The sequence below is a fragment of the Homarus americanus genome, unplaced genomic scaffold, assembly GCF_018991925.1.
Source record: "Homarus americanus isolate GMGI-L3 unplaced genomic scaffold, GMGI_Hamer_2.0 scaffold7626, whole genome shotgun sequence".
In the NCBI taxonomy this organism is placed as follows: domain Eukaryota; kingdom Metazoa; phylum Arthropoda; class Malacostraca; order Decapoda; family Nephropidae; genus Homarus; species Homarus americanus.
Window position 1 is genome coordinate 17,337,941 of NW_024718273.1, and position 25,824 is coordinate 17,363,764.

Here is a 25,824-nt window from a genome sequence, read left to right on the forward strand (position 1 = left end):
TAATAATAATAATAATAATACTGTACATTGTGTGAACATCCTCTTTGACCATAACAGTAAATTAATGTACTGTAGTTTCACCCATTAACAGGTTGATGACTTCGATGACATTCGATGTAAAGATCAAGATGAACCTCTTATCACCCTTAGTGAGCACTCGCTGTGCCCCTTCTTCATGCAGCCCATGGTCATTGTCACCATTGTTGCCATCTTGATATTCCTCATTCTCTTTGCTGTACTTGGTGAGTACAGTACTAGTTACAGTGCAGTAGTCTCAAATTGTGAAAGAGATACTTCACTTTTTAAGAAGGAAAAATAACCAATACAGGTATCTCAGAAGTGACTCACACTTTTTTCTCAAATATATAAGAATACCATTAATGACTTTGTTTTCAGGTTCTGCAGTTTACTTATTAAAAAATAAAAAAATTATGGATTCTTTCATCATCATGTATGTTTAAAATGTTTGCTTCTAAAAATTGGGTAACAGTTGATACATATGCATCTGGAAAGTCTGTATTAAAAAAAAAGAAGATAAATATTACTTTGTTGGAATTACTATAATGATTTTTGCATGGTACTGAAGTTGATTAGTTCATTTTACTTTAGTAAAAGCTGAATTATACCTCACTGATCTAAATAGTGTTTTGGTGAAATCTCTAGTAGAACCTTACATCAACAGTATGTAATTTTATATTTTTGCCTTTCTTAAAATAAAGATCTGGATTACAGATCAATCTGTATGTAGGTGTCATGGAATTGCATGCTTTTACACTGACGACTTTGATAATCATGTGAAGAACCAAAAGACTTAGACAAGGTCCACAGTTCAATACAGGACCATAGCCAAGGTGTCTGTAACCCCCTTCCTTTGGTTGTCCCAGAAGAATACTGAACCAATAAACAGTGTAAGCTAATTACAAATAGTAAAAGCTTATCATATATCCCGATCTAACCGGGACAGTCTCAAATTTGAGTCCTTGTCTCGGTTGGTTTGTCATTATGTCCTGAGATTCAAACAGGTTGTGAAATGTAAGAAATTTTATGGTTAATATTTGCTGTGAGGACATATTTGTTTAGATGAGTCGTTCAGCCCTAAATTTTTCATTCCAGGGACAGTCAGTTTTTACAAATACAAACAAGGAATCAAAGTGTGGTTATTCACACATCGTGTGTGTTTATGGGCCGTCACAGAAGATGAGATGGATGCTGACAAGAAGTATGATGCCTTCATTAGTTATTCTCACAAGGTATGTGGACTGAGCTTTCAAACAAAAGAAGTGATGTGATTTATCATTACTGTACTATTATTATTATTACAATATAAATACGCTCCCTTACACAGTCATCCGTTCGGTTTCTGCCTGCTAACAATACAGGTGTTAGTTTCCTTGGAGGGGTAGGAACTATTGAAGCATATGGCATACAGTATTTGGAATGGTAGAGAAGGCCGAGGGTGTAAATTGTGGAGTGGTGAGGAGAGTTTGCTGAGAGGGTATGGATAGGTGAGAGGGATGCCAGAGAAGATAATACAATAAAGAGAGTATACATGGTTAGTGTAGAGCAGTATGTGGATTGGGTAGAGGGAAACCTGGTCAGTTCATTGTCAACATAAACACCTAGGTCCTATTCACCTTCAGTCTCAATTAATACAGTTTCTTCGACCCGTTGGGACATATGATATGCCTCCTTACCATTGGTGCATCCTCTTACACTTCGTAACATTGAATCTTAGCAGCCATTTCTTCGACCATTCTTGGAGCTCGCAGAGATCCTTCTGCAGTATTTACACATGGTACAGTGGCTGGTGCATTATCTGAGATGTAGCAACAGTATGTTTATATACATCATAGTACCTGTACTGTACTGTACTGGCTAAAACAACCACTTAATAATAGTCACACTAAGGTTAAGTACAGGTATTGTATATAATCCTCCTTTTATTTATGAAAGCTGATATTTCCTGTTTGGTTACACGGTATAAAATTTTAAGTATCCATGGGTTTCCACTAGAAAGCTGTGTGGCAAGGTCAGGGGGTATGCGGCACTGAGCACTGTTGCTAGTGGTATGTGGAATAGCATTATCCCAGCTGGGCTGTGTTGCCAAGGCAAGTGTCGAAGCCAGGCACCAGCGTCAGTGGAAACTGCAATGTAGTGTGTACACTACTTGTATAATTTTTGCTCTTTTTAACCTTTCATTATTGCAATTTATATGCGTTTATTTTACCATAAAATTAATACAATATTATAGGACTCGGGCGCATGCCCTTTGGGGTCTGGTAACTTAACCCCTAATTTTCCATAGGTCCCAAGTCCTTTCCATCCAAGATTTTGCCAACCATGGGGCTTTTCAGGAACCTAACCCCTGCAGTTGGAAAGGGAATACTGTATTATTTAATGTATACACAGGGTGGAGTAAACCCTCCCAATAAAGGAATCCTTCATTAAGGGACAGGGCTTACACGAATTAGTCTGATATTGGGAAAGCTTACTGTATCTTAATTTTAATGTATATTGTATGTTCCTTGGATAGGCATATGATGCTGTGTTGTCAAGAAATATAGCTACTTAAGGGAGATTTTGCATAGGCAATGATTAATACAGTACTATACCTTTACAGGATGAGGAATTTGTCAACAAAATTTTGGTGCCTGGCCTTGAATGTGGCGATCCCAAGTACCGAGTTTGTCTCCACTATCGTGACTGGATCCCAGGAGAATACATTCAGAACCAAATAATGCAGAGTGTGGAGGCCAGTAGACGAACAATTGTGGTGCTTTCATCAAATTTCATCGAGAGTGTGTGGGGCCAGTTAGAATTCAAGGCCGCTCACTCTCAAGCCTTGCAAGATAAAACTAACAGGTTGATAGTTATTGTTTATGGAGAGGTAAGTGATGCATATATATTTTTAAATAAGTTTGTGTGTGACTGTGTGCATATGTTTTTAATCATGTGAGTGTGTATGTGTAAAAATATTGGGTGTGTTTTGGTTTTGGTTTCGATTATAAATGATAGTGTTTGTGTGTGTACTCCTGAACATGTTGATTAAGGATCTGCTGTCTGCAATTTTATATCTATACAGTTAACCATCAAAAAAGCAAACTAAAAGGGGGGGACCACCTGTCTGAAAAAACCAATAGTCCTTATCTTCCGGGGAATGCACTAATACAGTATATGTTACCTTATTATTTTCAGATTCCACCAGAAAGTGAACTTGATGAGAAGCTCCAGTTGTATATCTCCATGAGAACATATGTGAAGTGGGGTGACGCAAAATTTTGGGAAAAGCTGCGCTACATCATGCCACATCCACAAGATCTCATTAAAAAAAGGCAACGCAAACGAAGAGATACAGACAAACTTGAACTTTGCAAATCAGACTCTAAACAGAGTGTGTGATAAGTGGGGTAAAAACTGCTCTACTGTATATGATTCTATGACGTGTGTTAATTGTGATTTGTGTAGCTTGAAACTTGCTCCTACCAAAAATATATTAACTAGTAATAAATGTTCAGCATTGTAATCGTTTCAAGAATTATGCTGGACCAATAAACAAATGCACCTGTTCTTGAGGAGATGACTTTTCAACCTCAGTGGCAATAAGTTGTATATAATTTCAAAATACTGTATAGAACTACAGGTTCATAATTGTATGGCTTCCCAAGTTGAAACAAGACAGTGTATCAAACTGTTAATGAAAATATATTCCTTTTCTTATGAACTGTTAAGCAGAAGTTTGGATTACAGAAACCCTGAAGTTATGAAATAGTTTTACAAGGTTACTGTAGCAAAACTTATTGAAATAGAAAGTGACAAAAATTATGGAAATTTTTTATTGACATGGAACTATAAATAGTTCATATATCTGACCATGAAATATGTACAGTATAAATATAGTGAAAAGTGTCTTGTACAGTATATTTTATGTTACTGCCAAGTGTATGCCCATTCAGCTGCTGGAGTCCTCTCATCTTATAAATGTTGTTACTGTCAAGTGCAAACCTGTTCAGCTGCTGGAGTCATCACATCTTACAAATGCTGTTACGAATCGGGTAAGCACATTTAAGATAATTCATTCAACTTTTTACCAGTTTTGTAAGGAAATTTTTGTCTGGAAAATATAAACTGGTGAGTTTCTTGGTTAGAAATCTTAAAATGGATAGAGCCAAAATTGACTGGTAACATTAGACTTCCAAAAAGACCTTTGACAAACGGGTTCTATTTTTTTAATTCACTGAAAGATGGAGTTTGATTATTTAATGGTGTTATGACTTCAGAGTATTGTAAATGATATTTGAATTACTGAAATACATCTGGACTAGAAATAAGGTTAGGTAGTAGAAACACATTAGGTGTGATAAGGGCAGTGTTGAGAGTAACGGCATTACTTTTTAAGTAATGATTTCAGTAATGCTGTTACTCAAGAATTTTTTTTATAATATTGGTAAGGCATTACTGTTATGGACAATTCCAATTGTTACTCATTGCTTTTATATTTGAATAAATAAAAGTACAGTATATGAACTGTGGGACAAATGCTGTAGAGTAGCTGATTACAGTGGCCATCATGCTCTAACATGTTTTGCAACCATCACTCCCTCTTGAGCCCTGTGGCACTTGCACAGCAATGTTGCCATTTGTGAAATTTAGGGGGCGTGGCATGGAAAACAATTGCACTTTTGATATTAAAAACGTAATACAATTACATATGTTGGAAATATATTAAGAAAGGGTCTTTATTAACTTCATTTTGTTATTATTTAAGAGAACTGTGGAAAGTCATGAATTGCAGAAAAAAAAAAAATACAATTTTATTGTTCCACGAATGTTTTTCGTCGAGCTTTTGTTATGGATAGTGTCTACTTACAACAGCCATCTTAGTTTCGGTAATTCTACTTTTAATAGGGACGGATCAAGGAATATCAGAAGGGGGGGAGGTTGTGGGCGGAACAGGGCTAGAACAGCGAGGTCCCCCTTAAATATTTTTTAAATCTAACCAATATCATGTGCATTTTGAGGCCATGTACACTTGATATTAGGAGATATTCTGATGTCAATAGTAATTACGTTTTATTATACAAAAAAAGGGACACCCCCCCCCGGATCCATCCCTGTTTAAGGCAACAGAGAACTGTTTGCTTATAGTATTTACGAAAGATTTGCTATAGCTTATGGTATTTAGTTTATGCGAGATAAATATAGAAGTACAGGGGGTTGTAGTAGTATTATGCGGTCATTCATTAATAATCTTATGATTTGATGAATTACTGTTCAGTATTAGTTATTATTTGAGTATTTCTCGATAATCTTTGAGCTTTAATCTATCAGATTTTAATAAATATGCTACTTTATATCTTAGTTGCCAAAATTATGATGATATATTAAATATAGTTAATTTTATTTTATAAATATTATAAAGGCTGGATAAGTGTAGAGTCATTAACAGTAAATCACAATTATCTACTGTACTGTACTACAGTACAATATGCATATAAATGCTGTGAAGCCCAAGAAACAGTCGTTAGGTTTATGGAGTAAGTGCGGAAAAATCTGCTGAAGCATTGTATAAATATGATGGTTATGGGATAGTAGAATTTTACAGAAAATTAGCAGAAATAACTGATAATGAGGGATCACATCAATTAATATTGTGTACAGTACATAAAAAAGTAATGGTAGTTCGTTAGTTTTTTATAAGTAACGGCAGTGGTAATAGTGTTATATTTTCTACCGAGTAATGGTAAGGCCGTTACTTTTAGAAAGTAACATGCACAAAACTGAATAAGAGTATTTCACCACTTAAAATACCTATCCAAAAATGTAGGTTAGGTAAGGTATAATACTTCTGTAGTCATACACCCTGTACCTTTCAAAAGAGTACAATACATCATTATAAACACTTAATATACCTTATTCATTCCATACCGTAACACCATTATTTTTTTTTTTTTTTTTAAGATACCTTTATGAATGATTTGTCTTGGTATTAGTCAGATAATTCTGTATATTTATGATGTTTACTGAACACCAATGCAGAGAACTCGCCTAAAACTTGTCAGATTCATGGAACATCAGGATATATCCTATATTTATTCAGTTGAAAGAACAGCACAGAAATATTTTGGAAGTGGCTATTGAGCTTGGTTGGACATTAAAATAGCTCGAGGGCTATTGAGCGGTGTCGCCTGGTAAATAGCCTACAGTTAGTATACAGTAGGGTGGGTTATAGTTTTTTGTCTTAGATATACTTTACCCAACTGAACAAAACAAACAACTCTGCTGTATATGACTGTAGGCCATTTTGCCAGGTGGCCCAGCCTAATAGCCCTCAGCCTATTTTACCATCTGATCGGAACTCAATAGTTATGAACTAATAATTTTGCATTACATTAGTTATAATATCTCAAAATTACCCTGGAAATCTGTGAAAATTAATTTTTCCCTTATGTTTGTAACTAACAGGTCGGACAGTGGCGCTTGAGAAAGTGAATTGCAGTGTACAGTACATAAATGAATCTGCAATTTCGATCTGGAATCTTGGGAATAATAGAAGAGACACAGGCAAGGATGGAGGCAGTGCTAAGATGACATAGAAGACGAATCCACAGAATTGTACCTGATTGTATGAACCCATTCACAGCAATGAGCGAGGAAAGGCCGGAACTTACTGTATTGTTCCTATTTAATTCTCAAATAAGTGTACTATCGTGGACAAAAGTTTGCTCCCTCCCAAACTGAAGCAGTATCGACCCCAAATGAGATAAAACAGTACGCCCGCACCAGATGATAGTCAGGGTAAGTCAGTTCGGAGACTCATGCCTGTGACTCGGTTTCACCACAGGGGGCGAACTTTTGTCCATGATAGTACAAGAATCACATTTTCAACATATATAGTGTATTTGCAACATGCATGTACAGTATACTTCAAATTCTCATTTATCATTAAGAATGGTGTTTGTAATATATTTTAGGTGTAATAAATAATTGCTTCTATAAATTGTATTTGTTACAAATCACACATTTGTTGGCGTAAGCATTATATACATGATGGGTCTGCAACCATTATACAATATAGTAATTAGTCACATTACAAACAAGAAATCAGTAATAGGTCGCAGCCATTACACAGCTTGTTACATTTCTTGCTGTTCAAGGGTAAGATTTTTCATAATGGCTGGAGAAATATACAGGTTGTCATTAAGTAATGACCTTATTCTCTTTTTCTTGTGAGAGGAGGTGGAGGGTACAGGTTGCAAAGTTGTGCCCTGCAACAGAATGTCCACACAGCCTCTATTGCAGGCAAGTTCTGCTGCAAGTCTTATGTGGCCAATCTCAGACAAGATTTGTGAATTCATTAATGCACTGAACTTGAAGCCACAGGTATTACTTGAACACAAAAGTTGTGACCATGATTTTGTAAATGGAGTGACTGGTTCACATCCACTTCAGTAGTGATGGCTGGACTTGTTGCTCCAACTGCAAATCATATTTGAATTACTGTATAGTTAAATAAGAAAAACACTACTGCAAGAGAAATTTAAAAAATGGTAACAAGTTGGCATAAGAGGCTATTTTAAGTTTAGTGGATATGAAGAGGTTTAAATACAACCTTCGTGACAGGAGTTAATGTTGGCACTAACAATTTAATACATGTATTTACACAAACAAGAAATTTGAAAAAGGAAATGGCAGACTGAATCCCAATGAGAATAAATGAGTGAGCAAATGGGATAATTGGAGCATTGTTTTGTTTACACAGTGCTGTACATATCAGGATTAAGCATCTTAAATTCCATTGAACATCTTTACCAATAGTGATTATTTCTTTCTTAGTTTGTGTTAAACTTACATTGACGTGTGTTCAAGTCAAAATCACAACCAGGGTATATCAGGCAAATAAATTATTGGGTCTTATAAGAAGGTCGTTCAGATATCTACAAGGTCCGTCCCTCGTAACGATCTTCAGGAGTGAAGTGCTTCCCAATCTGGAGTACTGTCGCCCCATCTGGTCCCCGAGATATGCCAGGGACTGTCAGTTGGTTGAAAATGTTCAAAGGAAGGTCACCAGACCGGTGCCTGCACTTCGGCACCTCAGATACCCTGAGAGATTGGAACGCCTGAATTTGCCTAGCTTATACTACAGACGGGCAAGGGGGGGACCTAGTTGAGGTGTATAAGCAGCTCAGGGGGCACTGCTTGGTTGAGTGTCCTTACTTGGAGCTGGCAGACGCTCACCCCACAAGGGGTCACATCTCAAAATTGAAGAAGCAGCAAGTCCAGAAAACCATGAGGGCAAACTTTTTCGGAGTGAGGGTTGTAAACTCTTGGAACAATCTACCAGTGTGTTGTGATGGCACCAAGTGTGAGCTCTTTCAAGACAAGACTTGACCAACACTGGAGCAGGTTCAGGTACATTCAGGAGCCAGTGCATGCCCAGTATTTGTGAAGGAACAAACTTCTCCAGCAGTAGGTATAGAAGCATGTTAAAGCAGAAGAGGTTGCAGCAGGAAGAAAATAAGAAAAATTTTGTTAAACACAAAGAAAACTGAGGAAATGGCTGAAAAATCAAGGATGAGCAGAGGCCTTCCAGCAACAAAATCAAGCATTTACTCTTCCTGAAAAGACTAGCCGATGCAATTAAAACTAAGAATAAAAAACCAAACGAGAGAATATAACATGTTTAAGAAAACTATATATTTTGTACAACATATGCTATTGAAATCCCAGTTGCTTGTGCATTAGAGCTAAATCCCTTTGGCAAGTATCAAATTTTGAATTCTCACGCATTAGTGCAAAAAACACTACCTTTAAGTTTATCTTCTCTCAATAATGATTCAATTAAAAATATTAAACTGTCTCACTTCAAAAAGCTGGTTTTCTGACATTCGTGGTGCAAATTAATTTACCTGGTAGTCGCTTCTAGTTTTCGTTTCTTTTCACTTATATTTTTGCCCCATTGTGGGTCAATGACCTGTGCCTGGGTGTGCTATTCCCCATAAATAACAAAAACCACCCAAGCGGCTAACAAGCTGATCAGCGGTGAAGAGGATAAAATATAAAAAAAAAAAGCACCAGCTACGAGTTGAACATTAAAACTGAACCAAGACAAACTTTGAAGTGACTACATTACTTGAATATGGCCTTTTAGAGAAGTCCATACTGGATGAGCCCAATGGACTCACTGAAGTGAATCGAGTTCAGACATTTTCTTTATCAGTCACTGGGGTGTGAAAAACAATTTAGATTCCTAAGTATTTTAGGCTACAAATAAAAAGATGTATACAGTAGTATAAATTTTATTTTATTAAAAGCCAAAACTAGAATATTGTGAAGATATATTAAAGCATGGAGTAACTAGTTGGAATAACATCATTTTTGATGTTTTGTTGGAGTAAAGAAAGATGACTTGTGGAAACGCTCTCTTAAACATGAAAAACATAAAACTATTAGAAGTATCACAATAACAGAAACTAGGCCAATCACAGTCGCGTAATATACCGTAGGGCTGTAACAGAAGTCCTGCAGTGGTTGAGCAACACTGGGCGAATTTACATTTATTTCTGAAAAAAAAAGTTCAATCAGAAAAGAATTCATTTATAAAGAAAATTAGAGAAATTTGATCACAAGCCAAGTCATACATAGCTTATATACAAGAGGCATGTAGCTAAATATATTTACCTGGTACATGAACAGTATATTAAGTGTTCAAAACAAAATGATGGGAAATTTTACACAATTATATATAGTATTCCTGTTATGAAAAAACTGGACACCAAGCTAAAAAATCCTTTGTTGATTCTTACACTCGCATGTCATATGTCCTTTTACTCAATTTGATATCAAAGTGATTTTACCATATAGCTGTACAGTAATCCATTACCCCAGGCTGGTCTCTGTTCCTGTTACCCTAACATTATAGTGGAAAGGGTTTAACCAAGGTTAAAAAAATATATTCCACAATGAAAAAAATACATATTTGATATGGCAAGCAGTTGTCATAAATTTCGACTTCAGGAAGAAAATTACTGTCAACTGAAACTTGTTTAGACGGGCTTTTGGCATAAGGTTTCTATTTACATCTACAAAAATATTAAGAGTACTGTACATTAAACTCTCGCAATATTAGATACAGGAGACCTCTGACTAACATACATAATTATGGACAAGTCAGAAATCAAAAACATATGATATGGTAGCCAGAGATTGTTGCATTAACATTTATTGTATTATTTATATTTCAGAAAATATATTATCAAAGCATTGTCCAATTATGTACTTATGTTAGGGACAGGTGCAAGATTAGTTACCTTACAGTAACTCCATGTGTCTGGTATTCCTTCTATGCTGAATAAATTACCTAGCATCAGCCAATTAAAATATATTAAATACACATCCCTGTAGTGAAGGGAATGAATACCCTCTCCAATTCTTGGAATATTTGTTTATACACAAGCCTTCTCATCTAATTACAGTAGTTCAATAGATATTTTAACTATCGGTTAATTATTATTCACGAGAAGAAACCTATCTTTATAGCTCAACTCTTCCCTAAGCTTACTTTTTTCACCACCCTCTTCTGCCATGAAGACATCGATAGAACGATGGAGCTGGACTTTATCAACCTCATGAGCACCATCTTCAGCTGCTGCTGCGGCTTCACGCCGCCTTCGCTGTTTTTGTTCTTCGAATCGTCTTGGATGGAAAGCCACACTAAGAAAAAATCATTAATTAGCTCTTGGGAGTAGTCAAAACTAATCAAGTTTGCTTATTTTAACTTTCTTCAAATCCGAGTTCTAAACTTCACCTAAGTTGAGTAAAAGTTATTACAGTCTTGTACAGATATAGGTCTTACAACAAAAGAAATTCTGCTTAAAAATTTACTAAAATCCTAAAGAATATTTCTAGTGGAAGTGTGGTCATCTAAACTTCACGAATAAAATTACCACATCGACATACCGAACAGGTCTCACTTACGAGCAAGGTAGGGGTTCAGGACATTCCTTGTAGCACACTTGCACGTTGCACTGTATAATAATCTTCAATGATGTTGGAAATCTGAAAGCCTGCCAATTTTAGTTAGCAAGATCTTTCTGTTAAACAATTTCAGATACACTACCAATGATCCAATATTGAACACCTTAAAGCAGATTTTTTACCAAACGAACAATGACTAGAAAAGCATGCATTTCTTCAATCCTTGACTGTATGCTAAAATATAACAAATTAATTTTCTGAAATCCATGACATGAGCTTCTTAATTCTACAGTAAAACCTTGCACTCTAAAGTTGTACTGACACTACCTGAACTCCGGCAAAGTTTATACGTCCAACAGCTGTTCTTACCTTGAAATGTGCATAATGCAAGGTGACCAAGTCTCCATTAGGTCTTGTGTGCTTCTCCTTCAGAAAATGAGAAAATATTTTGGGTTTGACTGAACATCCCTCTTCTATGACAGTAGTTTCTCCACTATACACCCGGGATCTGGCATCAATTTGTTTATGCTCACTAGAATCCCATTCTATCTGTTTAATGTCCTCTCCACCTGAAATTCCAAAATTTGGCTATTAACTATATTTTCCAGTAATCACCTGTCATTAATGTCAATTCTTAAGTTTAGCAAGATTTCATGTTTCTGTACAAGAATTTGACATTTTAAATTACATTAACCTTCCCAGTGCTAAGAACGACCAAGGTTTTATTCTGGCTAACACCAGACAATTTTACTCAGCTGAGGGGAACCTTTAGCAATCAAAAGGGTTAAAGAAGAACTAGAACACTATTTAAAGGACAAAGATGCTATCACCTTCTGGAAACTCGCTCCTTGTCCAATTCAGTATACAGGTATCAACAAAAGGAACCAAATTATACATTTGCTACAATAGTGAAAATGCCCTTACCCTGATTATTTTCGGAGGAATGATAAATTATTTATACTGTATTACCTGCCACTGATAACTTTTTTTTCAGTGTATCCTACACATTGTTCTCTATTTTAAGACCTCATAACTACTTCTGCCAGCAGAAGCACTATGCTGGTTCTTGTTTGGCAATCTTCATGCAAAAGCATTTTAAGATTCATTGCATCTCCAGAGGTTCATCAAGTTTTCTAGTGGAAACAGAAGGTGCCATATAACGGTCAACACCTGTAGTATATTTCAATCCATACTGAATCCTACTTTTTGGCCCCTTTCAGTAGACATCCCAAGTGTTTTGGGGACCACTATCTCTATATCTCTATCTATATATATCTATATATATCTATATATATCTCTATATATATATATATATATCTATATATATATATATATCTATATATATATATATCTATATATATATCTATATATATATATATCTATATATATATATATCTATATATATATCTATATATATATATATCTATATATATATCTATATATATATATATCTATATATATATATATCTCTATATACCTATATATATATCTCTATATATATATACATATATATATATATATCTCTATATATATATATATTCTAAATATATATATATATATATATATCTCTATATATCTCTATTATATATATACATCTCTATATATCTCTCTATATATATATATATACATCTCTATATATCTCTATATATATATATATACATCTCTATACTGCATATATATATATATATTATCTCATACTGTATATATATATACATCTCTACATATATATATATATATATATACATTCCCTATATACATCCCTATATATCTCTATATATATATACACATCTCTATATACATCTCTCTCATATATATATACATCTCTCATATACATATTCCACCATATATATATATCTATATATTCATATATATATCTATATATATATTCATATATATATAGCCCATATATATATATACAGTCTATATATATATATATCCATATACATACACTATACATTCATATATACATATATATCCATATCCATATATCCACATACATATTACATCTACATCTATATACACTACACTCATATCCATATCCACATTCAGGTCCAGTCCACATATATATATATATATATATATATATATATATATATACTGATGACCACAAGGAAAGAAGGAAACACGAAGTTCCCAAGCACTTTCGTGTAATTCACATCTTCAGGGGTGAGTACCTACCCCTGAAGATGTAAATTACACGAAAGCGCTTGTGAACTTCGTGTTTTCTTCTTTCTTTGTGGTTACCAGCATATACCTGGATCACACGCACCTACAGTGATTTACTTGCATATATATATATATATATATATATATATATATATATATATATATATATATAAGAATTAGATAACATAATTGCTATACACTTACCATCCACAGCATAGCACGCCAAGATATTGGAGTCAAACCAATAGACATCATCAGAGAGGGTGAACACCAGTGTCAGGACATCTCCAATATATACCAACTCCTCTGCGAGTGGTGGGGCAGTTGGACCTTCACCTCGCTGAATCTCCATCCACATCTTGGGGCCTAATATGAATAATGGTAACTGGTTATGTCATTAAGAATTGACAATCACTGAACACTTCACCAAAAATCGAAAACGCCTAATGGGGACCAGAATTACTTAAATTTGAAAATCCGATTATTCAATATACAATGTTTCAAATAAAATTCTGATTTCTATCTACAGAATCCTGCAGTGCATGGAGGCCATGCAAGAAGGTAAATCAGGCAAATAAAATTTTAGGTCTCATAAGGTCATTCAGATATCTTCAAGAGTGAAGTGCTTCCCCCATTTGGAGTACTGTCACCCACTCCGGTCACCGAGATATACTAGAGACTTGTCAGTTGATTGAAAATGTTCAAATGGGGGCCACCAGACTGGTGCCTGCACCTCGGCTACCCCGAGAGATTGGGGCGCCTGAACTTGCCTAGCTTATACTACAGACGGGCAGGGGTGACCTAATCAAGGTGTATAAGCATCTCAAGGGGCGTAACAGCGACGCGACCGATCGCCCAAGCGGCTAACGAGACGATCAGTGAAGATGATAAAAGTAAGAAAGTAAGTAATAAAGGAAAAAAAAAACATTTTACCAGTTTTGGGATGACAACCAAACATTTGAAGCCATTTTCCAACTGTAAATGACTCGCTCATGACAATCTATAGTATGAAGTCACTACTGTACTACAATTTACAACACGTGTAACCATTTACTGGACTGCATGGATAAAGAAGTCTGATCTAGCTATACTGTAGTGTATGTACAATTCCATGATCCTGCTATTACAGTAAAAACATTTTACTAATTTGAAAGTACAGTACACCTTCTATGGTGGTCTTATCCATTTTGATAAATTCATACTGGTTACATACTATTGACAATCACTGTCAAGAAATGTACCTGAACATGTGCCAGTGTTGGTCAAGTCTCGTCTTCGATGTAGTGTAACAGTGTTGTACTGTACAAAATCACCAATTACACTTACAGGAGGCTATCATCCTCCCAAATACTGAAATAAATGTTAGGCCTCACCATTTCCTCCAATATGTCCTGGAAATCACACATCCTTAGTATATCATGTAAATCCACCATGAAAACGTGGATAAGATAAATCTTGATAAAATCACACGGGAAAATGGAACAACTCCGTTGTTTCCATTTACCCGTGTGATTTTATCAAGATCCTTAGTATAAGTAAAGCTGCCTCCCGAAAGTTGGGAATGCTGTACAGATGCCGCAGCTACTTCACTCCTGAGCAGTTGCTCCAAGTATATAAGAGATTCATTCGTCCTAACTTGGAGTACTGCTCTCATATCTGGGGTGGCTCTTCTGTCCAACTATTAGATAGGGTGGAATCAAAGGCATTTCGTCTTATTAACTCTCCTCCTTTAGTCGACAATCTCTCTTCCCTTTCTCTTCGCCGCAATGTTGCTTCACTCTCTCTTTTACAGGTACTTTAACGGGCAATGTTCAGTGGAGTTGGCATCCTGTGTACAGCCGGCAAGGCCGTGGGTTCGTAACACACGTCTTGCCTTCTGTGTTTCCATGCTCTTACAATCTGTCTCACTTTAAAAAGCTGGTTTTCCGGCATCTTCGTGGTGTAGATTAATACAGTATAACCTTTTTTTTTCTATATCTACAATTTCTTTCCGTTCTTTTTTTTTCGCCCCCTAGGCTCCGTTGTGGGTCGTTTGACCTGTGCCCGGGTGGACTAATTCCCGTAAAACAAACAAAATTTACAACACTTGGCAGAAGTACCGCTGTCACCCGCTTCAGCACATGGAACTGTCATTATACATTCCTTAAACCCCACTTACGTTCCTTTCCCAAACATTGATATTTAATACGGTTACCACTGATGAATGTAGTTCTCATTTTAATACTCAGTGTCAAAGAAACCCTTAAATAAATGTAAATACAGTACTTAGGCAATAATGATGGAGTTACAGTGGCTGGCCATGGCATCACCCTTAGACTGAATACAAATTTTGCCTGTCCAACAATATACAGTGGGTGTATTGGTTTCCTGCCATAAGGAGCACTCAACTTCAAACCACGAGTCGGAAAACTTCACGTGGCAACAGGTTGTAGTGGATTTCTCCCCTACAAACACTGTTTGTCGCTGAGTAGCCGACCCCACCAATTCCCTAATGTATGCCTCGTGGTCTAGGTCAACCAGCGCCGCCATACATCACGGAACAGGGGTCAACTATTAAGCCACGCCTACCCCCCGCTATTTAAGACCTGACCTCGTGGAGACCTGTCTCTTTCTACCTACACCAATCAACCAGCCAGCAACATCCTCCTCCTCCTCCTCCGCCTGCCTGGCGGCCCTCGCTGCTGCTCCTCCGCCTGCCTGGCGGTCCTCTCTCCCGCCGGCGAGCATGGCGACCCACAAGCTGTCCTTCTCTGAGCGTCCTCACCAACCAGCTCTCTCTACATCACGCTTGTAACCATGCTGCCTTCCCAGCACCAAGCTGCATTGTACATCCAATACAACATGTATATAGAGCACATTGTGAGTTTCCTTTCTCCAACCCATCCTGAGTGTGAACCAAACATCTTGAACCCCACAAGGTTACCAGCCAAGTGTTCAAAGCTGGCAATGCCACACCCCAATCGGCCGAATCCTCAATTGAATATATTTGGCCAGCTAGGAGAGCATCAAGTGATACAACCTACTTGTTAAATCTTTCAAAAGACCCACAACCATAGGTGATGAACTCGGTGCCGGATTTAGACCTGTGGAGGCCCATGGGCAGCCTCTTTGTCGAGGCCCCCCCTCATAACTACCCAAGAAATTAAGAACCAAGCGGACTGTGAAGAGCTGCAGAAGGACCTCTGTGGGCTCCAGGAATGGTCGAAGGAATGGCTGCTGAGATTCAATGTCACGAAGTGTAAGAGGATGCACCTGGGGCGTACCAACGGTAAGGAGGCGTATCATATGTCCCAACGGGATGAAGAAAATGTACTAGTTGAGACTGTGTGTGAGAAGGACCTAGGTGTGTATGTTGACAATGAGCTGAAGTTCTCGGGCCATTGTGAGAAGAAGGTAAATCAGGCAAATAAATTATTGGGTCTTATAAGAAGGTCGTTCAGATATCTAGACGGTCCGTCCCTCGTGACGATCTTCAGGAGTGAAGTGCTTCCCCATCTGGAGTACTGTCACCCCATCTGGTCCCCGAGATATGCTAGGGACTGTCAGTTGGTTGAAAATGTTCAAAGGAGGGCCACCAAACTGGTGCCTGCACTTCGGCACCTCAGCTACCCTGAGAGATTGGAGCGCCTGAACTTGCCTAGCTTATACTACAGACGGGCAAGGGGGGACCTAGTTGAGGTTTATAAGCATCTCAGGGGGCACTACTCAGTTGAGTGTCCTTACTTGGAGCTGGCGGACGCTCGCCCCACAAGGGGTCACAGCTCAAGATTGAAGAAGCCGCAAGTCCAGAAAACCGTGAGGGCAAACTTTTTCGGAGTGAGGGTTGTAAACTCTTGGAACAATCTACCAGTGTGTGTTGTGACGGCACCGAGTGCGAGCTCTTTCAAGAGAAGACTTGACCAACACTGGAGCGGGTTCAGGTACATTCAGGAGCCGGTGCATGCCCAGTATTTGCCAACAGTGCGTGACAGAGACGTGACCGATCGCCCGGGCGGCTAGCGAGCCGATCTTTTGGTGAAGAATATAAATGAAAAGAGACGTGACCGATCGCCCAAGCGCCTAACAAGCCGATCAATGGCGAAGAGGATAAAAGTAAAAAAGTAAAAAGAGGGTGGGGTGGCGAGTGAAGCGAGCCTAAACACCTGGGAGTTCCGGGGGGCACTATAAGTCTTCCCCCCCCCCCAGGAAAATTTTGAAATTTGAACACTTCTTTGGAGAATCTTGAAGCCATATGCAGTTATACTGAGGAAATTAGAACGTTGAGAAATTTTTAATTAACTGTATATTTATTGATAGTGTACAAATTCCCAACACACAAAAAAGTGAGACATGACTGGAACCATTCATGTGGTTTCAAGTCGACCAGCCCTGATATAGCTACTACCGCACATGTGGAGGCCCCTGGGCAGCTGCCCACTTTGCCCACTCCTGAATCCGGCCCTGGATGAACTTCCTACATGTGCACCAACTATTTTCTGATGAAGCAAGGTCTACCTCGCCTTCCCAGTAACTCCTCCACTCACACCTCTTCTAGACACTTTAATGGTCTAGCTATGCATTTCATTTGTTTTGTATCCATTTGTTTAATTCGGCCAAAATTTAGTGAACCAAGGCTCAAATTTAGTTATTCCAAAAATTTTCCCCAGGTATGTAGCACCAAATTATACCAAAGTCTTAAGAAAAATGTGTCTTCAGGTTACATTTTCTATTGACAAACCCCTAATGTAAACTAGCAACTTTCTGTATACTTATCCTATTTCAACCCATCAGATGTGATGTCAAGCGCACACAAACCATCTGGGTTAATTTGTATATCTCATTTTGTACCTAACAAGATGAGGCCTAGTTTGATTATGGATAACATGGTCAATCCACCCCTTATGTGTACCCCTTATTTAGCCATAAGAAAGTAGTAAGTGGCACCACAGTATTAACATACCAGGATGGGTTGACCGCTCCAGCGTGGCTCTTAAGCTCTGTGTCTCAAGATTCCACTCCACTGTTTTGTTGTAATCATCAGGGCGGTCACAGCGGACAATCACACTGGAGTCATCCTCACACACTATGTCTGGCTCCCACTGGACCATCAACCGATGCTGAACAGAGGAAAAATAATCTCTAAATTATACCAACATGTTTATCAAACTAAAATAATTAACTCGGAAAATATATAGTAACCACTTCCCATATCCTATTCGCATTCAAGATCTTTCTCATAAATACAAAAGATAATCAAATTTGGCTGATCTGTTGTATGTTTTATGAATATGTTGGGCTCAGAAACCGAAAAGTGTGTTTGGAAAATAACCAGAAGCGAGAATTTGCTATAGGTTAGGTTAGCTTGGATTGGGTTAAGGTAAAATCCAGACGCAAAATTTTGCTTTCTGGTTATTTTGAAAACCACAACGCGTTGTGGTCGCTTTCGTTTTCTGAGCCTAACATATATATCCAGTCTATTTTTTTTTTTACACTTATCAGAATCATGTACAGTACACTGTGTTCTAATTAAATTGTTCACCAGGTATTTATTTAGTTTAATACTTCAGTATACTGTCCTGTATATTCAAATTCAATTTGATAAGTTGGTCTGAAAAAAGTGGAGCTAAACCAACCTCAATGATAGGGTCAAGGTAAGACCTTCCCTGATGAACTATCCGGTTCTCCAGGTCACCACAAGTGCCATGCTTCAGCTGGAGACTTGTCTCCCGTGAGTTCTGGCCACGGAAGAGCATACACTGGCTAAAGTGTTGGTAGGGGTAGATATACCCCGAGAATGGTGCCGAGAACCTGAGGAAGAATGGTCTACTTAGCAGTGGGAAGACTCAACCACGAGTACGATGGAAATTTACATTATCAATATTGGAGACTAAAACTGGTAAAAATCGGAACTAGCTATGTTGTCCTTTACTTTTATCTTCACCACTGATCGGCTGTTAGCCGGTTGAGCGATCGGTCACATCTGTGACGCACTGTTAGCAAGTACCGGGCATGCACCGGCTCCTGATTGTATTTGAACCTGCTCCAGTGTTGGTCAAGTCTGGTCTTTAAAGAGCTCACACTCATAACACTGGCAGATTGTTCCAAGAGTTCACAACTCACTCCAAAAAAGTTACCCCTCACGGTTTTCAGGGCCTGTGGCTACTTCAACCTTGAGCAGTGACCCCTTGGCGAGCGTCCGCCAGCTCCAGATAAGGACACTCAACTGAGTAATCTGTTCCAAGCATCTCACACCGAAATTAAACATTTAGATGAAATAAAAACTCGTCTGAGAAAAAGTCTTAGTCCAGAGTTAACTTAAAACCCGATGGAGTGTACTGCGCACATCATTGTCATCCTTAAAATCTCTTCAATTCATATTACACTACATAACATTCATATCCACCGCGCTTGTAGTCACAGAAAACGATAGAAAACATGAAACTTTTATAAGGGATAACTCACCTGCTGTCTGTGTTATACGAATTGTACCAATGTACGGTCATATAATATTAAGAGTATGTATTTATAGTATTAAGGAGAAAGCAAGGTGTTTATATGATTGGGAAGGTCCAATTGATACGGACTAGTGTACTATAAGGGAAAGTGTAGACCGTGTCTGGTCATAATATTTACGTCTGAACGATTAGTAAGCATAGCTACCTCAGGTATCATGAAAATATACGAGAACAATGATCTGGAGAAGGGATAAATGTATTAGACATATGTGAAGTGTTCGAAGTGATCCAGAAACTATACTTAGAAGAAAATATCTTGTACACCTCGGTGTGAGCTTAGTACACCTCGTTACCCCATATGGCGTATGACCACTGACAGTGCAATGATCAGAAAATCTAATGAACGTGTTCAACGATTGGTACGTGTGAGAGGAGGAGGTCAATGATTTGTATGGGGAGGGAAGACCTTAATTATTTGGAGAAAGTCGGGTAATAGTTTATTTGGGGAAGGTTAACTATTGGTATTGTGACGGAACGCAGTATTTTTATATTAATAATTAATTACTTAGTCTTTGTTGTTGTTTCACCTTTCCTTCCACTCACTTGATTAATGAAGAACACGAACTCACAGTGCCTGGTTTGCTCTGCCAGCTACCTAACAAAAACAAAACCCCACACATATACTGTCCATGTGGTCTGGTAGCAGCGACTTTAGGTTAAGTACCCCTAGAATTAAGTGACCACATTTAAGGGCAGTATGGTTGCAAGGAACACAAGTGTGCCAAACACTACACAACAGCCTGTCAGTCAAAAGCTGTACATAGTATTTGCGCAGACCAAACCGAGACAATTGCTTCTCATCGAGTATTGGACAAAGATGGCAGGGGTGGATCCGGGGATCCATATCCCCCTTTTCATGAAAAAATTCCGATACTTTTTATTTAATGCACTACTGTACTCGGGCATTTTTGTATAGTAAAAGTAAATTACTATTGACCTTAATAGTAATTGCTAATATCAAGTGTACATCGCTCAAGCGGCTAACGAGCCGATCAGTGGTGAAGAGGATAAAGAAAATGGCCTCACAAAGCCCATATTGGTATGATTAAAAATAACTCGAGGGGGGGGGGGAGGGGCACTGTATCCCCCCTCCCTCCAAAAAAAATCATCCCCCCGATGGGTGGGCTGGACTCTGTGCTCGCCATGAACCCCCACCCACAACTTCTTGGATCCCCCTTTGATATACTTGGATCCGCCCCCGAATATGATAAAATGCATTTCTGACGAGGGTAAAAAACATGTACAGTTCAATAGTCTGTAAAATATGTCAAATAATGTGACAGTTTTCAAGCCCTGCAACATGGGTAGTTTCCTCCCATTCATATGTACGTGGGGGGAGGGGGGAAGATGACCTACCTGAAGGTGACTAGCATGTGTGTCTTAAGGCACTGCACCAGTGTCTCTTCCACCCGCCGTTCCACCCTCTCTCCCAGCAGATTGCTCTGGCTCAAGATATGTTCAGATTTGCCTGCCAATGTCTGCCCACTTGACAATTCTGTAAACACCCGGTACATGTAGTCAGTCTCAAGGTCTGGAAACTATACACTGAAATAAATTTGTACCTGAAGATCTAACAAAAGTGAGCATAAAATTTATACAAACTGAATCCACTAATTTCCTTGCCAGAAGAAACGGACTTCAACCTAATAAACCTTTTGATATTGGTTCCAATATATTATTTTGAAGCCTAGAGCTTCAATAAAATATACTGCTACCAACATTTACCTATTCAGTAGCCCAAATTTAAAATATCCTTACTGAAATGTAACAATGCTGCCATACAACTTTTCAAATTAATGTAAGGTTAATTGCTTACATAATTAATTCTAGTTAAATCGTCAATATTCCCCATTTTAGCTATAAATTTTCTTGGTTTCGTTTTGACTAAACCTATAACTACTGGCCATAACGTCTAAGCTTTTTATGTTTACAAGACCCCAGTCACTTATCCTCCACACACAGCTAGTACTAACCAGAGGCTCGCACAGGCTTAGCAGGTCTCAAGCCCTGTGGTCTTGGGATGGATTGAGGTTGGTGTATAGGGTCTTGTGGTAGTAGAGGCTGATGTCCATGCTGCTGTGGTTGAGGCTGTGGTTGGTGACCCTGCTGCGGTGGTTGGTGACCCTGCTGCGGTGGTTGGTGACCCTGCTGCGGTGGTTGAGGCTGCAGTTGTGGGGCAGCTTGGACATAGGGGTTCACTGGAGGGTAGGGCTGTGGATGAACATGTTGCTGCAGCGACCCCTTTACGAAACACTGAAAGAACATCATTACAACTTCACTATCAATCCTCATTGCCGATTTTTTTCATATGAACTATACATCACTCCGGTGTCAAACGTCAAATTTTAGGATGAGGTATACTAAGGGGTCCCCTGCCACATAACTGGCATGGTTCAATTAAATCATAGGGCTACTCCTCATTCTGGTGGAGTCGGATGGATAAGTTCAGACAACACACCATGTAATTAATTTTAACAGGTAGAAATCATATTGCAGGAGGAAGTTCAGGAGCAAAATCACTTTGATAATCAATTTATAAAAAAATTATTGGGGTAAACACACCCGTTAAGTATCACCGACTTAATATACTTACGGTAGCCATATGCAAAACGTCAATATTCATTGGTATGGCAGCCTAAAGCTCATGCATGGTGAGCAGACTATACAATGATTAGTTACAAAGACGGTCTTTTCTGAATAACTTGGCCAATAACAGCAGTGTCAATATGGCTGCCGTACCTATATCCAGTGTGATTTTTGACGTAAAGCTGAAGTACCTATATTCACTACGTTATTTTTTTTACTATAGGAGCATACATGCCTAACCAGAGAAACCATTAGGACAAGATCTAACCGCCTAACCAAACCTGAAATCAATGTCAGAAAAACTAAAATTGTAAATTCCCAACGGAAATACTAAGACGTATTTTTCGGGGCCGAATCTCCCTATGACAATGCAGTATTGTATTCAGCCATTTTTGTATAATAAAACAATTAATATTGACCTTTCGATTATCTCCTCATAACAGGTGCACATGGCTTCAAAATGCCCTTGATATTGGCCCAGATATCCGATTTTTTTAAAAGTATTTTTAATGTATTCCATTAGATTGATTAACGGTTCTGTTACAGCATCACAGTAGAGATGTAGAAATAGTTCGATATGTTCATCAGGAACAAAGGAGAGAAAGCACCCTTACGTATCTGTGTTAGCACATTATTCGTGTATGTAGTTTGAAGTTCGTTCTTGAACTTTCCTCCACACAGCCAGCCCCCAATGAAAATTACACCCACGGATGATACCTGGCAGGATATCTGGAACAGCTCGCCAAGCAGCAGATTCGAAATAAACAGTAAGTTCCTGTACAGCCACCTGCTCACCAAGAAGCTCCCTGGTCACTTTTAATACATTCTCGTCTTGACCTCTTTTTCCCAGGCATCCGAGGAAATAAAGGTGGGACTTGCTCTAAGTTGCCATCATTTTACAAAGGCATGAATGCTGAAGAGCTGCATTAAAGAATTGAAAAGTATTGCACCTAGTTTAAACCCGTTTTGGCTCCGCCCTTTATAAGTGGGTGCTGTCCACTCATTAGCCATTGGTGACTTTGGTGTAACAATATTGATATTTATTCCAATATGTTTTAAACAAATATCATTACTCATAAGATACTTCAAATAAGGTTGGACAAGTTGATTAGTTGTGGAAGTTTTAAAAATAAGAATATAAAGAACTTGAAATTTGTCGCATTTCGTGCACAAATGTGCGAACACCTAGCCGAGAGAAGTAGTGTAGAGCTGCTCTGTTTCGTGTGGTTTAAGAGTCCGGGAGAAATACCTTTACAACGGACCAGATTTTTTTTTTTTTATTCTTATTTATTGTTGACGGATTTTTTTTTCCATTTTTGTCTTCCTTCCATAAGTGTCAATATATTTTCTTCACGGTTTCCGTATTGTGTCCAAATAAAGTTTTCCTAATTTTATTGTTTTATGAAGACTGTTGTCCAACAGCTATCCCGAAGACGCGGTACAATGTATTTTTTAATGACAATCCGGGAAAGCTAACGTGTTAGCTATTCCATGCATCTTAAAACGCCTTACAATAACACCCTTAAAGTAGCGACGGCATACCAATGCCCTGCATTACGCCAATGGATAGCAGCAGTTTCTTTTTACTGTGTAAGCATATCCAAGGCTGTCTACCAATTTATTTTTTTCTCTCTGGGACGACGCTAACGCTATCTCGAGTTATGTTCTCAGTTCTTGGCTGTATTTCTCTGGGTAGGGGATCTTGGATACTGATAAGATGCACCAGCAGTCCCTGTTGCTCCAGCAATACAATTAGCTTCCATAATTTCTTCCCGAAAATGTTCTGCAATCCTAGTACTCTCTGCCTTAGGTTGGATAACTGATTATGCCTATCCCACATGTCCGGTACTGTCGGGAATTGCAACCATCGCACTGGAGTCCTTCCTGTCGGGGACGCACTCTTGCCATGCACACCATGCATTGGTCAGCCAGGGTCAGGACTCGAAACCTGACTGATCCTGTAATCTAACACCAACATCAAGCGACTTCGCATTTCAGTGAACCAAAAGAGAATACAAATCTTACTCAATCCTGAACCTCTAGTCGGCTACTTGTTTGTAGTGTGCAAGATGGGCAGAGTTGGTTATTTAAGATGGGCCGAGTTGGAGGTACACCCTTGCAGCGCCCCCCATAACCCCTCAGCTCAGTTGGCTGGCCAGGTTACTTTTACCAGAGAAACCAATTGACCAAACTTATCCCGGGCCCCCGGTGTGTAAACCTAATCTAACTTTACCTGACCAAAGCTTAACTTAATTACCAGATAAAAGAGGATTGACGATACGGTCTTAAATTATACCTTGGACACTTTACTGAACCAAGGATAACACCACGAGACCTAATGATGTCACCAGCTGCGGCTTTTCTCAAATACTCTAAAATCTCCCAACGAACAGCCTTCACAGACAAAAGCAATCTACCCAATAATGCAAATTCATGAAACATTGACACTTCCGCTGATCCGCAGTTACAATATATATAGGATACAAGTTAAATCTAAACGTATAAATAACGCGGAAAAAATAGTCCAGAATTTTTAGTTTTTTTCCCGTTTATCTCCCTTTAAGAGAATCAATATGAAGTTCAGCAAATGGTCGCTACGGAATATTAACCAATTCCAAATGGCAGCTGGCAGCCTCCAACGGAAAGCAACATACTGTACAGTACATATCCAATACGGCAAGGTTTCGTTCGTCCATTTTCGACACTAATTTTCAAAATTGTGAAGGCAACATTCAATTTCATTAATTTTTAAATACAGAAACTTATCACAATGTGAATCGAAGCTTTACCCATATTAGGTTTACACTAGAACGACTGGATTCACATACCCATACCCTGAGCCGGTTTTCCAACGAAAATTTAACAAAAGTAAAGGAGTATAAAAATTTCACTTTACTTGTCCTCTCTAAATACTCACCACAATCAAAACAACCAATAACACTTGGTGGGCAACCATGCCGAAGGAAAAATGTAAGTAAAAATCCCGAGCAGTCGAGCACACCCTCCACCTTCGCCACCAGACGATTAACTGCTGACCCTCAGCCCTGACTAAACACTGACCACAATATCAGACGCCGGTAAAGCCTTGATGCGGCAATTACGTAGTTACCTTGTTGTCCTTCCCATTGGAATTCGTAGTTTAATGAAAGTTATTTCATAATTTACTGGTTAAATGAAAATCAGAATAGAGAGAAATAAAGTATAGTCCGATGGGTACTTTGATTTTAAAATAATTAATATATAATGTATCATATGTTTGAGTAGATATCAGCAAGGAACCTTAGTGTAAAAAAGTTTTAAAGTCCGAACACTTTGGTTGGCCGCCAGACAGAGCTTGTAAGAGGAGAAATAACGAAATAAATTATATTAAATAAAGTACGTTACGGTAATCCTGGTAAAATTGCTATATAAAAATTATTACTCTCTCTCTCTCTCTCTCTCTCTCTCTCTCTCTCTCTCTCTCTATATATATATATATATATATATATATATATATATATATATATATATATATATATATATTCAATTGTCTCCTGAAGTTATCTCCATTAGACCATTACCCTGCTGCGTTTCAGTGTAGAGTTTGGTCAACTCGGTGATTGCA

At 38.2% G+C, this 25,824-nt stretch overlaps 2 protein-coding genes across 2 annotated transcripts in view; one reads left to right on the plus strand and one right to left on the minus strand.

Moving 5' to 3' along the window:
* LOC121859495 (protein toll-like) overlaps positions 1 to 6,993 on the plus strand; it is a 41,046-nt gene extending 34,053 nt beyond the window's left edge. Inside the window, exons 3-7 of the mRNA XM_042356336.1 lie at positions 92 to 242; positions 1,114 to 1,250; positions 2,621 to 2,887; positions 3,196 to 4,052; positions 6,463 to 6,993. Of these exons, the coding sequence (XP_042212270.1) occupies positions 92 to 242; positions 1,114 to 1,250; positions 2,621 to 2,887; positions 3,196 to 3,399 (759 nt within the window). The 3' untranslated portion in view covers positions 3,400 to 4,052; positions 6,463 to 6,993. The remainder of the gene's footprint in view (positions 1 to 91; positions 243 to 1,113; positions 1,251 to 2,620; positions 2,888 to 3,195; positions 4,053 to 6,462) is intronic.
* A 2,285-nt stretch (positions 6,994 to 9,278) lies between these two features.
* On the minus strand, positions 9,279 to 25,278 carry LOC121859496. Its single transcript, XM_042356337.1, has 10 exons — positions 25,138 to 25,278; positions 21,608 to 21,887; positions 20,991 to 21,129; positions 18,753 to 18,927; positions 18,080 to 18,236; positions 13,345 to 13,506; positions 11,344 to 11,543; positions 10,975 to 11,063; positions 10,559 to 10,710; positions 9,279 to 9,560 (listed from the first exon to the last, which is right to left on the minus strand). The coding sequence occupies exons 1-10, from the start codon at positions 25,174 to 25,176 to the stop codon at positions 9,370 to 9,372; spliced, it is 1,584 nt and encodes a 527-aa protein (XP_042212271.1). The 5' UTR covers positions 25,177 to 25,278; the 3' UTR covers positions 9,279 to 9,369.
* Between the last annotated feature and the right edge of the window lie 546 nt (positions 25,279 to 25,824).